General features: G+C 37.7%; 1 protein-coding gene across 1 annotated transcript; it reads right to left on the bottom strand.

Moving 5' to 3' along the window:
- Positions 1-533: 533 nt before the first annotated feature.
- Positions 534-15,942, bottom strand: LOC311305607 (uncharacterized protein). The gene is made up of 8 exons (XM_084433413.1): positions 15,658-15,942; positions 14,068-14,353; positions 12,064-12,186; positions 10,294-10,551; positions 8,216-8,307; positions 7,395-7,576; positions 4,698-4,867; positions 534-1,048 (listed from the first exon to the last, which is right to left on the bottom strand). The coding sequence occupies exons 1-8, from the start codon at positions 15,925-15,927 to the stop codon at positions 873-875; spliced, it is 1,557 nt and encodes a 518-aa protein (XP_084289539.1). The 5' UTR covers positions 15,928-15,942; the 3' UTR covers positions 534-872.
- Between the last annotated feature and the right edge of the window lie 730 nt (positions 15,943-16,672).

The raw sequence follows: 16,672 nt of genomic DNA, 5'->3' as shown, positions 1-16,672 counted from the left end.
TTATTATTGAACAACTGTAGTGGCTCATACCAACCTAATTGTATTAGCAAAAACTAGTGCTAGTTTTAGGACTGGGAACCACTAATGTAGACATTTTATTAAACGGAAGTGGACACCTCAACCACTGAAAGAGCCAAAATACATTAAGTGCATTTTAAAACAAATTTATAAGGGAAAGCATATATTTCGGGTGCCGTGACTGGCCACCACAGATTATTGGCATAGTGATCAACGTTTTGTATTCTAAATGGCAGATTCTACGCTTACGAGAATACTTGATTAGTTGGTAGAAGTAATTACACATTAATGAGTACATATCATTTTGAAAGAAAGCGTTTTTTCAAACTTAAATTACACAGTGTAGCTTTAAGGTAAATTAATGGAAAAATTAAAGAAAGGTATAAAAAGTCACTGCAGTTCACTTAATTTGACATATGGCAAGGCTGTTTTTCAACTTGGCATTTTTCAAAACTATATGCACTGCACTTTTTATATTAACAAAAGGAAGAAAAAAAAACAATCAGACTTTGAAGTGTGTGGTGTAAAGGTGCTTTAATAAGTCAGCAACCTTGAGTCAAGGTCAGCAAACTAACCAGCAGTCTATCATGACAAGATTAACAAGTAAAAATTCACATGATAGTACCATTAAAAAGCATCTCGAAAGGAGACTAGTGATCATTTGGAACGCTAAAACCAATACAAGAATAAAAACAACTAGCGCTGCATGTGCACTACATTTACTCAGACATAAATTGAGAATGAATGGGTTTGTGCACTAAAGCATGAAGTCATACTTCCAAAAAAAAAAAAAAAAAATTTAAAATACAGTCTTAGAATAGCCATGTTATAAAAAAAAAAGTCAGTTAAAAAAGTTAAAATGTTTGGGTCTGTATCAGGCCTACGCTTGAAGCGTGCCGAGATGATCGAGACAGAGCGCACTGCAGCACCATTCCCTTCAGCGCCTCCAGATAGAGCTCCTGACCCGAGTTCAGGTACAGCCACATCAGTCGACTCAGCTGGGACACCGCAGAGTCCCCGTGTAAACTCTCTGTTCAAACAACACAGACATGAAGGCCATCATCAACCAAACACTTTAGTGGACAATCCAGATCCGACAGCAAGGAGCCTCATGTACACAATACTATTTGATGGTAAATGTGCATCAAAAAAAAAAAAAAAAAAAAAAGACTATTCTACTTAATGAATTAGGTAAAAGACTTGTATTATACAGTGTGTGTATAATAAATATAAAAAAAAATTAAGAAACTTGGCTACACTTTATTTTACACATGTTAGAAAGTACTGGGTAATAAGTTAACTGCATGGGTTAAGGGTTACAATAACTACAGGGTTATTACCCAATTATTGTAATTACTATAATAAGTATATAGTATGTGCATGGGAAACAGGACTAAAATAAAGTGCTACCGTTATTTGTTTGTTACACTATTTTACAGTGTGTGCACTTACTGTACCTAAGAAAGTACTGGGTAATACAAGCTAACTACATGGTTAAGTTTTAGGGGTAGGTTCAGGGTTAGCACCTAGTTATTATAGTAATTACAACAACTGTACATGGAGAAAATTACTATAAAATAAAGTGCTACCAATGTTATTAAGCATTATCCATTGACAAAGTTGTTGTTTATGTTTTAACAATTCAGTGATTTAAAATTGTGCGAGTCATTTCCTTTCATTTAATAGTAGTTCAATAAATTGGCTGTTCGATATGCATCAATCTTGGCCATTGTAGACATCCACTTATCTAGAGCTCTACAAACAAACCTTAACGCGTCTCACACCTCACTGAAGATTAGACTGCAAAAATCTCTAGTTCAATAGATTTGAATGGACTAAGAATCTGTATCAACTATTTTTAAGATGGTAAACAAGACAAATTGCCTTGAGACTGAGCATCATTCCTCATGCCGATGGGTCACGGAGGGATGGAACGGCTCCCTCATAAATCCTAATCAAATTTCACAGCGTTCTTTCGTCACACCACTGATGGATCGCTCTCAGACAGGAGGAGGGGAATTAAAGCAGACTGAATCCTTACTATGCTTCCTCTAGAACACGTTTGCAATTGTAGCATTCTTGTCAAATCAAATGTGGAGTCTGTTCTAAGGTTTATACAATAATGAACAAGAGTATGTTCATTTGTTTTTAATCCATTTGATTTAACAAATGTTTTGTAGTTTCACTTTACTTTCAGTATGTTGTATTGCCTTATTGTTAAAGTCAGCATGAAATGGAAGTTGTGATAGATGTACGTCACAACAGGGAAGAAAAGACTGAGTGAAACAGCTTCTCCAAAAAAAGAAAAGAAAAAGTAGGGCGTGAGTTGATCGTGTCTCTCGGGAATTGAATGGACTGTTGTGGTTTGCTATTGCTGTGATGTCATGCGAGTGGACTAGGTTGCCCCGTACTGCCAGTAAATGCGTCAGAAGTGGATGCAAGTTATTTTGATTAAATTACGAGGGCACATGAATAAAAAAAATAAAAAAAGAAATTTAAGTAATAAAAATACTGCCACATTACAGAAAAAACACAATTGATTTCATGGTGACTTCAAGCACTGTTAATCCAACCCTCAACTGCATTTAGGGCTTGCATGATTACAATATTTACTAATCATCATCCAGAGAAGCTTATCCTTCTATTTGAGAAGTACAAAACAGGCACTTACACAACACACATTCCCATAAGATGCTTTGAAACGAAAGATCCTGCTAATGAAAATGTCATGAACTTTGTGTGGTCTCGACCGCTCACAGAGGACTGAGGATTAACACCAACACACTTCAAATCTGCTGAAGCAACTTGGCGAGCAGCGCTGAGAAAGACTGCATCAGCACCCGTTAAGTAGAGACGAGGAGCAAAGGGCAGCAAAGACGAGACCTAGGGTCTCAGAAGACCCAAAAGCATCGACCGGGCTTAGTCATTTGAAATGGGGGCTAAATCTTTTACTGTACTATGAATGGATGGCTTCAGTTAGAGCTGCACAATTCTGGATAAATTGAGAAATCACAACTTCCTTTCAAATAGATCACAATTCTGAACAGACAACTAAATAAAATGACAGTGAATTGACATTGTCAGAACCTCTAGTAAATTACATGACTCAAAGAACTCACTTGTTTCATTGCTGGATGAATCAGTGTTTTTGAAAGAATCTCTTGAATGACTCAATGGCAAAAACATTTAACAGTCACGTCGCCACCTACAGGTGCAACGATGTAATTGATACGATCTTTATTTGAAGCACCAAGTTACTTTCAAAAGGTGATTTACTCCATTTTGATCGCTTCCGTAGACAGTGTTTATATCCGAACTATAAACTTTTATCTCACTATCGTTATTTCTGTGTTACAGATATTCAAATGATCAAATAAGGACTGTGTTTGAAAAGACAGATTCATACCTGTACATAACTGCTTTCTCTGGGTCACCGGCAGCGCAAACTCATATTTGAATGTTCCGGTGTAATTTTGTCAAAGGTTACGTTAACATTTAGGAATAAGATCGCAATCTTTTAAAGATTAATCATGCAGCTCTAGTTCCAGTCGCCCTGTAGTCATTTAGATCAGTGGATCCCCATTGTCATCTCTACAACAATATTTGAAGGCCCCCCACCACCACCACACTAAATTAATACCTGATAAAACATTTGAGTTTTTCATAACTAGAAAGATTTGGTTATTTTTATAATTGAGATATAGATATATCTTGATTTTTAGCAGTTCACCTATTTTAAAGCTACACTGTGTAACTTAAGTTGATTCTTAGCAAAAAACATTTTGTTCTATCAAAAGTATATGTGCTCATTCATGTGTAATTACTTCCACCCACTAATAAAGTATTCTCGTAAGCATAAAATCTGCCATTTATAATACATATGAGCGAGTCGCTCGAATGGCGGAAGCCATGTTGCGCCTCCATCTTGAAAATACACTCGCCAAAGAGGGACATACCTGGAAATTCAAGCTTCGCGTTTTACACTCAGTGACACCGTGACGAATGCGAGGGGGAGATTACTCGCGACTGCCGGCAGATTTGAAAGATTGCTGAAGATGTAGGATCACGCCAGCAGAGTCGCCAAGGAAGCGAAAGAGAGAATTAAAACGTCAACGCGACAGGCAAATCAGCAAGACCAAAGTCAATATTGGAGTAACTTTTCCCAGATGGAAAGAGCTCACGAGGAGCAAAGATTTTAAAACGGACGCCGAAGTTGCCTGCTTTCTTCTCGACAGGTAATTCCGCCTATTTGTGTAAACTCAAAGTTTTCTAGTTGCTTGTCTAACCATAGCATGGTTGTGCATAATCGTGTCAATGGTGAAAAGTATTGTTTACCTTGTAACATAAATCTGTGCTGCGACGGATCACAGGTGACGAATAGTTTTAAAGGCGCGATTTTTGCGAAGTCGAACTGGAAGCCATGTTAATCTTGGAATAACACGGCCACCGGAGGAGTTAAAACGCCCTCGTAATTGAAACTGAAACTAATATTCACTGGGTAGTCATATACAATTTCACCGCTATATGGGGGAAAATATCACACAGTGTAGCTTTAATGCTTGATTGGTCTTATTTTAAATAAGTCATCTTGAGGCCCCCTTGGAAGTTTGAGGCCCCCGGCCGCTAAGTGAGAGTCAATGATTTAAACGGAAAGGTCGTTTTAGGTCAGTTGAACCCACCTTGAGATATCTTGGTGTCAAATTCCAGCAATGTGTAGAGTGATTCAGGAAGCAACTGTCTAGCCCAGACGTTCTCCTCCAGGTAAATCCAATCCCGGATTATCCCCTTTCTACGCAAGAAACCTTGCACATGATCCAAGTACACGGAATTACCAGACACCAGATACAGCCTTAAAAAAAGAAGAGAAAACAAAACAAAAACACACCATTACACGCATGAGCTGGAAAACCATTACGAAAGAGACTACACAAGGCAATAGACAAGACTAATTATTTGTTTTTTCATTAGCTTGGGGAATAAGACAACCTTTATTAATAAGCCACAAAGAGAATTAAAAACCAAAGACAAATGTAAAAGCTTTTGCGGGGAAAGTAATTTTTTTCCAAGCACTTCTGAACAACAAGGCATTCATCTTCACCGTCTCTTGAGATCTCCTTCTGTATAATGACTATTCCAGCTTCAAACAAAACACCCCGGATGAAAAACGCTTAAGAAAACTCAGTTTGCTGCACATAAATTCAAACATATACTTCTTCAAATGTGAATTAGTTACATTTAAAACCAGCACTGATGGTTTGAATGCTAATGACCAATTAGATGGAGAGATTAGAGAGCTGAGAAGTGCTCAACTACAAAACTAGAACATTTTATTTTGCACAAATCTCAAACTAAAAAAAATAAAAAATAAATTCTATTTTAAGTTAAGCGTCATGGCATGAAAATATTTAATCAGCCAGTATCAGCATCACTGCATAGCTAAAAAGCACCATAACATTCAGTCATCTTTTCTTCAAGTGAGCACTTTACCACTCACATCTACTTACGCAAGACGATCGCCCTCAAGGAACATGATCCCACTTAACTCTTCACAACACTGCTCTTGGTTTCCTCTAATGCTGTGAGTTCAGTCCATGCTTTTTGAGATCAGTCGCCATACACTTCAAAGATGCCATCGACTGACTGCCCATAAGTCACTGCAGGGTATTTTTTTTAAGCTGCCATCTCCTCCCAGTGCACTCGCTAAGCTTCAAAGCCCAGTCTGAAAGCCAACCACTGGTAAAGCTCAGTGCTTTCACCGCTAGTTTTTAGTGGAAACAGCAATTTGAGTGACAGCATCACTTTACAGCCTAGAGTGATCAATGGGAACGATGTACTAAGGACAAAAATGTTTTTCCTTTGTCGTCTGTTAGCAAAACTTTTCATAAACGCAATGCTGTTAAAACAATCCCTGCTCACATGGATCCGCAAAAGCGACTAAAAATTATGTCACTCTGTAAAGAAACACTGCGTGCCTATAGACTGACCACATAAAACATGCGCATTTTTGTAATTTACACAGAGACTATAATGGGACAGTTTTCAAAACTTGCACTTTCAAAAGTTCGTAGTTTCAGGGCCCCAAAACGCAGATGTTGCGTAAATGAACGGCCAAAACTAATAAAACATTTTCTGTTTTTAGTTGAAAACAGTGTTGTGTAAATGGCTTAAGTTGCTTATTTAATTTGAAATAGGTTTATAATAAAATTAAGTTTATTCTAATTAATTGAATAAGAAACTTACGTTAGCTTTTTATTTTAGATCAAGTTTATTTTTAACTTATTTTTAATCTAAATACAAAGTTTAAATGAAAGTTTGCTTTACCTAAAATAAATGTTGGCTTATTTTTATGTATACACCCATGCTAAAGTTGACTAAAAAGAGGAATAAAAAAAACATATTTTGGAAATTGAACTTAATGCCTTAATTAAAAAAAATAGGAAAAATCCAACCTTTAAGGACACCAATTTTCTTTGTGAATGAATAATGTATCGTAAATAAATGTTCTTCCTTAAAATACATGGTGCATAAGTGAGTACACCCCTATGTTAAATTCCCATAGAGGCAGGCAGATTTTTATTTTTAAGTATTTAAAAAAAAAAAAATTTAGGATACTATGCATCCTGATAAAGTTCCCTTGGCCTTTGGAATTAAAATAGCCCCACATCATCACATAGCCTTCACCATACCTAGAGATTGGCATGTTTTTATTTCAGTTAGCCTAATAGCTAGTTTGATTTGCATTGAGAGATGATCTTATGGAAAGTACCCCATGCCAATCTCTAGGTATGATGAAGGCCATGTGATGATGTGGGGCTATTTTAATTCCAAAGGCCAAGGGAACTTTATCAGGATGCATAGTATCCTAAATTATTTTTTTTTTAAATACTTAAAAATAAAAATCTGCCTGCCTCTATGGGAATTTAACATAGGGGTGTACTCACTTATGCACCATGTATTTTAAGGAAGAACATTTATTTACGATACATTATTCTTTCACAAAGAAAATTGGTGTCCTTAAAGGTTGGATTTTTCCTATTTTTTTTAAATTAAGGCATTAAGTTCAATTTCCAAAATATGATTTTTTATTCCTCTTTTTAGTCAACTTTAGCATGGGTGTATTCACTTATGCATTGCACTATATATATATATATATATATATATTTAATTCATATATATATCTCCAAATTATATACATTGAAAAAAAAAGTTAGCTTTTTTTCCTATAAACCTCAAAACAAATACAATAGGATTCAAGGAAATACCTGCTGTCAGTACAAGGCAAAAAACCTTTCCTATTAACATTGCAACTCTAATTCTGTATTCTCAAGAGAGAAGGTGAGTGCGCAGGCATGAGCGCAGACTCCAGCAGGACTGACTTGTAGTAGGGGAGTGTCTCAATCATTTTCCAGTTGACATAATTTGCGGCCGTCTCCTCCAGCGCACAGACACGGGTCATCTGGACTTTGGCCACCTGCCAGAAGTGCTCGTGCTCGATGAGCGTCTCCTGCATGTCCCGCCTCAGCAGAAGATATACACCCTCCAGGGTGTCTTCATAAACCTGCCAATGACAGGTGCAACATTCTAACTGACCTTGTGCATGCAAGGGAACAGGCCTACATTTGCATATTCAAGTACAACAAAAAAATAAACTAATTGAATAAATTAAAACAAGACTTTTTATGTACCATGATAATGTGCAGTTAACCTCTACTGGTAAAAATAAAATTCACATTTAATGTCTATCTGATCCTTTCCGTGTCCTTGAATGGTCACGTATTATAAACTGTATAATACTGTAGGAATTTGTATGCTCAGACTTGCAATGTAATTGACTGAGACATGCACCGATACGTCTATAATCAATTTAGGCAGCCATTAGATAAGAGCGTCTGCTCACGCCGTGACCTGTGAAATCATTCTCGCTGGCTAATGAAATGCAGAGGATGAGCACTGCTGGAATATTTAAGATCACGTCCTCTGAGGAATTTATTTGCCATTTTTAAGATGGGGAAGAGAGATATCAGTTGGAATAGAATGGGGACAATCATGTGTGAAGAAAAGTTAGTCCCTGGAAAGACAGCTTGTCAAATTTATTCAAACCTCACAATGCACACCAGGGAGAGAGGACTTCATGTCAAAGAAAAAAGAAAAAAATATATATATTGTTCAGCTTCCTGCATGTATTCAATAGACGTACCTTTCTTCGCTTCAGTCGGCCCCAGTCGCGGCTCAAGATCCAGGCCATGAGAGACTTACACATGGAGAAGTAGTTTCCAACAGTCTGAATCCCTGATGGAAAGAAACAAGTACAGTCAGAACATGAGATGATATTCGAAGAGACTGGAGCAGTAACATTTGATCTACAGACTGTTTTCCTGCCAAAGGACTGGTATAGGCATAGTTCCTCAAGAGACAGCGCCACATGAGACCGACAGAGAACAGAAAACATGAGCAGTCGTTTGACTCCTTAAAGGTTTAAAGATCTAGCCAATTCTCCACCAGAGGTTGACCAATATATGCCATTACTAAGGTAGGAAAACAATTTTACAAATGACTGGCTGATAGTTTCATATTTAACCCTCTGGTGTTCTTCAGGCATTTGACCGAAAAAAGAAGAAAAAAAAACGTTTTTTTTTTTTGTTTTTACGGCAAAATTGTACAAAACTCACTATGTGAAAAATCAGTGAAAAAAAAAAAATTAGACAACATGATTCAAAAAGGTAAATGGTCCTGAAAAAAAATAAAATAAATGCTCCGTGGTCAAAAATGAAAGAAAGAATTTCATCTTATGGAAGCGTTCGATACAGCGGCCAAATAAAATCTTACTGAAAGCTCATTATTTAAGACATCAGCCTCAAATTTGAAATAACTTTAGATTTATGATTTTTGACTATTACAGTTTAAGAGTAAAACAAGTTCTGGAAAATATACATTTCATATAAAAATGTAATGCTTTGGTGCACTTTCATTCATAAAAAAAAAAAAAACTATAGAATTGCAAGTTTAAGTTTACTTTTTTAAAACTCACTTCAGCAATAATCTGCCATGTGTCTTTTAAAAGAGACCAAACTTAAGTTTGTGCTCAAAAGCATTCAACATTTATGATAGTTTAAGTTGGAAAGTGAATAAATGGATTATAACTAGGGCTGGTCCAATACCATTTTTTGAGCTTCGAAGCTTCGGTAGTAATGAACATCGAATGTTCGAAGCTTCGGAGAGAGGGGGCTGAACATATTCTTCTCTCTAATGAAGGCAGTATTCTCTGTGTGTGTGTCTGTCCGTTTGCATTTTGATTATTTCGAGAACCGTTCATCCAATCGACTTCACAAGGGAGTGCGTCGTCGCATTTGGTGCAACATAGATAGACACGCGAGACGTTCAGAATTAATAAACTTTTAATAAACTACAGAACAGCGCGAGCGGGAAGCGGCGCACCTCACACGGGCAGGGCTTATATGCTCCGAGAACAGACATTACACTAGTGATATTAAACATTTTCCCCATGAACACAAAGTAAATACACTCGCATGTAACACACACACACAGGTCTGTTAACTTAAGCAATACTTTTAATAAGGTAGTCTAAGTATTGTATTTCGTCAGATTTTATAGTGTTGAACATATTCAAGCGCGAATGAGAACCATTTCGAGGGGGATGCCAGGTGTGTAAAAAAAACGAAAAAAAAACGAATATTCGAATGTCAAATTTTCTAATTGAATACCAACCCACCGAATTAATATTCGGGTCCAGCCCTAATTATAACTACTGCATAAATATAATTTGCCATCATAAAATCCCCTTAAAATACTAAATTTAAAAAACATTATCAATCTAAAATATAGTACATTCATTCAATTGAAAAAACAAGCCATTTGATCGCCATGCAAGGAACACCAGAGGATTATAAAAAAAAAAAAGATATATAATAATGCTAAAAATACAATAAATACATTCTATTAAATGAAGCTATTAAGAGTAATAAATGCATGCTAATAAATAAATCTATAAACAATACATGCTATTAAATCTATAAACACCACTAGATGGAAATAAAGCTATAACATGCCTTGTAAAATAAATCTATATAAAAAAAATAAACTTTCTATTAAATTATAAATAAAACAATAAAATTAAAATACACTATGAATACAAAAGCTATGATAAATACATGCTATTAAATAAATCTATACACAAGAACAAATGAAATACACAAAATATGCTATTAAAAATAAAATGTCAACAACAGTAGTAAAAAAAAATAATAATTAACTCACCCAGGCTCTCATTTCCCCGGGCCAATCGGCCTCTCCAGTAGTCTTTGGTGATGGGGTGCAGGGAGGCCAGGTACCTCACGTCACACAGCGTTTCACCCCAGGTGGCCACCTTTCTCTTGCTGTGCTTCTTCCACTGCAGGAAAATGGAGCGCAGCTGCTTGTTGTACGGAGTCGGCTGACGAAACAACCAGTATGTGAAGAGCCACTGGAACCTACACTGGACGTATTGATGGTACATGGACTCCAGCTCTGCATGCTCTAAAACCAGTACAAGATATGGGTGTCAATGACAACAATAGTGCCAATTAAAAAGCTAGTTAAGCAGCAGAAACAACACTACTTATGAATGCATATCTATATATTATTATAAAGTCTGCACAATTACACCTTTCTGCAACCTTACAGAAGGAACTCCAAACATACTGGTGGAAGTTTGAAAGACCTTTAGATCGACACTGACCAGGATGCACCACATCCTGTTCAAAGCTAACAGCTATAGAACATTGGCCTTTCAGATACTAGTGTATTAAAAGACACAGGAAATAGCAGGTGAGGGTGAACTATGAGTCACAGTCCTTCACCAGGAACATCACTCAGTGTCACTCCAACTCTCTGATCAAGGGTCCATCACAGCAGTTTGAAGTGATCCACCAGTGCAAAAAAAATTTGATTACTTCATCTTTCTTCAGAAATCCCATTACTTTTAGTAGGAGAGAGGAAACATATAGCAAAGACATAAAGGTCAACGACAGTACCCAGACACCCTCATGTTCTTTTGGGTAAGACAGCAATACAGTATAGGTGCCATCATGAGCCAACCATCAATTTGCTAAATGCACTGCAGAAATTCTAGTTGAAGGGGTCCACTCTAGCACTCAGAGCATTAATATAAGGTCATATATTGCATGTTATACTACATTTCTTCAGCAATATTAATGCCAATTTATGCAACGTTGGTTATTGCACTTTTTATTTGGCCATTAAGTGTCCTGAAGACCATGCAAGTAGACAGGGTTTTACATCCAATCACAACCTGTTCCCTTAAAAGGGAGCATCTCTGATTTAAATCTTTAAATTCATTTCATTGAATCAGTTTATTTGACAGGCCATATCAACAAACTAGTTCACACTGATTCAATTTATTTTGAGAAACTAGATTAAAATAGAAGATAAATATATAAAAATGATCAAACATACCTTAGATACAATTATTATATTTCATAAATACAAGATGCATGCACTGAGTAAAACGATTACCATTTTTAAAGGCATCTATATACAGTAGTCAACATTTGAAGTGGATCAAAAAAGATAATCAAAGTTGTCCTAAGACAAGAACGGGTATTGTTCAAATTTCATGTATAACTTTGATCCACTTCAAATGTTGACTACTGTAGTTTATTGTATAAAGACGATTTATACTTTGAAAACCTATTAAGACATTAATCAAATCAATTTTATTTGGAAAATATTTAGTTTCTATTAAATAACATTTTATTTTTTCCTACTCATTACTTCACTGATAGATCCATTTATTTACTATTTATTAGTTTATTACTATTTATTTATTTACTAACCCTAACCCATTTATTTCTCTGAACATTTCCACTGACACCTTAGCACTCCTGGCGGCCCCAGACCCCACTTAAAAAAAAAAAAAAAAAAAAAAAAAACCAGACAAGGATATTGGTCTACAAACTGTTACTTTTATGACTCGTTACATAAAAATGTTGTTTTCATGTTTCATTAAATGGGATGCAAATCTCTCACCCTTGTTTTGGTGTTGGCTGAGAACATGCTGGAAGACCAGTGAGACACTACCATGATGCTTCAGTGCAAGATGATACAGCTCCCTCCATTCGAATTTGAGGGTGTCACAATCTTCAGTTTTCTCTGGTAAAGAGAAATAAATCAGCATGTTAAGCTTGAATAAAGCATGGAAACCTTAAGGGAACACTCCACCGTTTTTTGAAATAGGGCTTATTCACCTTCTTTCCTACATTTAGATAGGTGGGCAAATGCATTTTTGTCTCAGTGCATGCATTGTTTTGCACTGTTCACGAGCTTAGCTTAGCGTAATGAATGGAATCCTTTGTAGTAGAAGTGATAAAAAAAAATAAAAAAAAATAATTACTTCTTGTGTCCTGTGTATTCACAACAAGTACAAATAGCGATGCAGATTAACCCTAGGCGATTTCCTAGGCAGATATTGCCTTGGGACTATATTAGCACTGCTACTTTGGCGCAGGGATATCACGCAACACATGAAATCCCACGACTTCCGTCAACATACCGGCGTGAATAGTAGCTGGCTATTTTTCCCACAGTACATGAATGGCGATGAACATGGCTGATTTTGTGAGAGACGAAGAGGGTGACTTCTCAGACAGTCAAGATCCAGATCCTCTATGAACCAGAGTTTTCAGAAGATGAGCTGCGTGCTTTGGAAATAGAACGACAGGAGGAGGAGGTTGCGATCGCTCAACAGCCTGAGGACGTGAGGATGAGAGCCATCACGAACTGGTGGTGTGAATGTGGGGGAATATGCCAATCTATGCCGACTGAAATAGAGTGTCTGTGCTGTGGAGAGTGGGACAAGTTACTGCCATCGATGACCAGGCCCGCAGTTGAGTCACAGCTACCGAGGATTTCACGGTGTTGATCCATCCTGCAGTACTCGATTTTTTTTTTTTTTTTGTGATAAAGTGAACTGGAAAAAACACCCCACGCCGAATGGACCAAATGGACAGCTGTCCACAAAGTGATTATTTTGAACATGACGCATGTACAGATCAACCCATATTATACCAGTATTCACATTCACATATTATACCACATATTCACATTTCATGTGTTGCGTGATATCTCTGCGACCAAGTAGCAGCAGGGCCGGATTATCCATAGACGGGATTGGGCGAGTGCCCTGGGGCACCAGCCAATAGGGGAGCACCAAGTGATTAAGATAATGACTAGACTTTAAAATATTTTTCATGTTTTGTATATATATTATTTTGCTGGAAGAGATGCAGATACAAAATGAACAGTTAATGATACAATATATACAGAGAGAATATTAATTATATCCATAAAGAATTGACCGTTCGCAAAACCCCGCCCTCGAACGGTCCTCGTCCAATCCTAGCTCAGCAACTGTAACTAAGGAGAAAGACCCCCGTGACCGTCAAACATTGCGATTTTCAGCAAGATGGTGAAACGATGCGCCTATGGCACCTGCAAGTCTGACACCAGGCACCCCAAAAGTTTATAGGGAGGGGTCGTTTTTTTTCGCCTTTCCAAAGCCCAAGATCCAAGCGGAAAGATGCCGACAATGGATATTAAGACAACCCCGACTTCAAATGTTGTCACCCAGGGGCACTACACGGTGTTAATCCGGGCCTGAGTAGCAGTGCTTCGCCTGTGCTTCCCCCTAATATAGTCCCAAGTCATTATCTGCCTAGGAAATCGCCTAGTGTTAATCTGCATCGCTATTTGTACTCGTTGTGAATACACAGGCCACAAGTAGTAATTAGGTTGGGGGGGGGTTATCACTTTTACTCAGGGCATGCTAGCTGGCAACAAAGGATTCCATTCATTAAGCTAAGCTAACGCCAACCCTGTCAAACTAAAACAATGCACGCACTGAGACAAAAACGCATTTGCACACCTATCTAAATGTAGTAAAGAAGGTGAATAAGCCCTATTTCAAAAAACTGTGGAGTGTTCCTTTAATTTTAAGTTAAAATTAATTTAACTGACAGCTGAGAGTATGACCACCTTGGAGTTTGTCCTGGAACAAATCTGTGGTGACGCCCCACAGTTTCTCCACATCACTGCAGGGAAGCCTCACTGAGGGCAACGGGACGATTTCCTCCAGCACGAGCCACTGGACCCAGTACTTGTGTGGCGCGAGTGGGATCTCCACGAAGAGCTTCTCCTGAAACGCACGGTTACAGTGGATGTTTCTGAAGAGGGATCGCCACATAAAAACCAAGCGGAAGGCGGTTTTGGCCGTTACGGGACACCTGGCGTGGGTATATGACAGACTGACCCCAAACGAATCCTGTGGAAAAACATTTTGGAGAGGATTAGCACACGAGTGCCTGCTGCATTCACTTACGAAGCCTGCGGATCAACATACAAAAATAAGAAAACCCCCAAAAGCTACATTATTAATATAATGGGAATAAAACATTTTTTATTTTAGATTTTTCTCATGTGTAATAGTATTTGTTGTATTGCTATTAAGCTGAATGTGGATTTTAGTGTACGGTCAAAAATAACTATTGGTGACATCTTTGCAAACAGACTTCATGAAGTAATAAATAGGAGTAATGTTGTTGTAAAACACTACAAAACGTTATCAAATTGTTATTAGATTAGATTTCATAAATACAAGATGCACTGGATACAATGATTACCATTTAAAAGGCATATATAGACCCATTTTGTACTGTGAAAAAACATTAAAATCAAACCAAAGACGACCACAATGGGGTAGATGTGGCCTAATGGTTAGAGAATCGGACTTGTAACTCAAAGGTCACTGTAAGCAAAGCAAATAACACCCAATCGCTTTCCTATTTTTATGTGAAGTCTCCGGGTCGGATTTTCTGCGAAATCCACCGGATGTGACGTGCATGCGCGCTCCCAAGCCTCTCCGTTTTATCAGCTAACGACATGGAGTCTGATAACGCCAAAAAACGACCTGCCTCCAGCACAACACAGACTCAAACACAAACTCCCCAAAAAAAAAAAAATTGTATCTGCTGAAGCTCGTCAGGCCAAACGTCAATCGGATCGACTCAGGACGAAAACACGGATCAACATTGGCAGAGCGTTTGAATTATGGAGAGACCTTCGCTTTGTTTTAGGTATAAAAACAGACCCTGAGTTGGCTTTCATCCTTTTGGACAGGTAAGCTAACAATACTTCAAAGCATGTAAAATATATTGTGATTTTGTGCTTTAGTTGGCTCAAGTTAGACATCAGTAGTTCGCCAGCTAACGCCGACCATTTGCTAACGTTATCTGATGTGAAAGACTACAGTTGTAACTTTATTGCTTTTCACAAGCACGAGCGCTGTTGTTGCAATCTGAAACATCACCGCTAGACGCCGCTGGATCCTACATACAGCACCTTTAAATGCAGAGGACACATTCTGAGTATGGGTACTATTTCTTTAAAATGTATTCAAACCGTTGACTCGAATGTTGGATGCATGATTCAATTATCACTTAAATAAACACACTGACTATTCGCCAACTACTGGTATGTACCATGCATAAAGGGTGAATTGATTAATTCAAAAGAAAATCGACATACTGTGATGAATCAATCAAAAATCAATTTCCATGCAAATTGTACCTGGAAGTGTGTGGTCCACAGAGAGTTGCACGAACAAACTCGGAACAATAAACTGCACGTGCTGCCGAGCCTCAGCAGCGACACTGGGTCCAAGTTCCTCAATATAACCAGGAGAACTTCATCACTTAAATGCAATAAGCCCGTTGTGTTGTCGCTGATTTCCGAGGTAATATCTGAGGCATTCAGATGGAGCTCTTCCTCTGTGGCTGCAGTCAGACAGGAGAATTGCTCGAGCAACTCACACTCCCAGGTCGTGCTAAGGTCTGCCATACCTGTGCCGGTGTCACCGCCCCGCCTGCAGACACCTCTCAGGTGTTAAAGGTTAGGAAGAAACCACCTGAGAGAGGTCATGGGGTGGTGGTGAATTTCGAAGAGGTCGCTCATGAATATTAATGAGGTCACGCCAATATTCCTGCTTAATCTAATTAACATTCACACAGCAAGCGTTTTCATTCGCCAAGCCAATCGGGTAGGCCGCCTTGAAAGGTTACGTAATAAATATTCACAAGATAAACGCTTAATTTCCAAACAGCAATGACAAAAAACGCGTTTCTTATTTGCGGTGTTTTTGTAATGCTAATTTATTCTACGGTATGTCTTGTAATTGTTGTTTTTTTCTGTGCTAGAGGTGAATTTTATACTTCTGATGTGGCTGTTGTCCTGCACATAAGGACGGTTCCCCATGGGGTCAATAAAATAGGCTATTCTTGTCTGTCTATATTTCCCGTTGTAGGAATTATTTATGCTTTTCCTAGCTTTGTACTATATTTAGTATCTTATATTTGGTTGGTGAGCTGAGAGTTAATCAAATAAATAAATAGCCCAAAACGTTTTTAATCAGTAGTATTGCACATAATGTAAATGGGGACTGACTGAAAATAGTGCAACCCAGTTTCATCAAGAGTTTGTCTTTTGTAAACAGAATGATTTTGTAAAATTTGTAAACAGAATGATTTTGTAAAATTTGTTAACAGAATGATTCAATAGGTTCATATTTCATCACATATTCAGGGTC

Source organism: Rutilus rutilus (genome assembly GCF_951802725.1).
Source record: "Rutilus rutilus genome assembly, chromosome: 15".
Lineage (NCBI taxonomy): Eukaryota > Metazoa > Chordata > Actinopteri > Cypriniformes > Leuciscidae > Rutilus > Rutilus rutilus.
The sequence above is the reverse complement of the archived record's forward strand: the minus strand, read 5'-3'. Positions and strand labels throughout refer to the sequence as shown.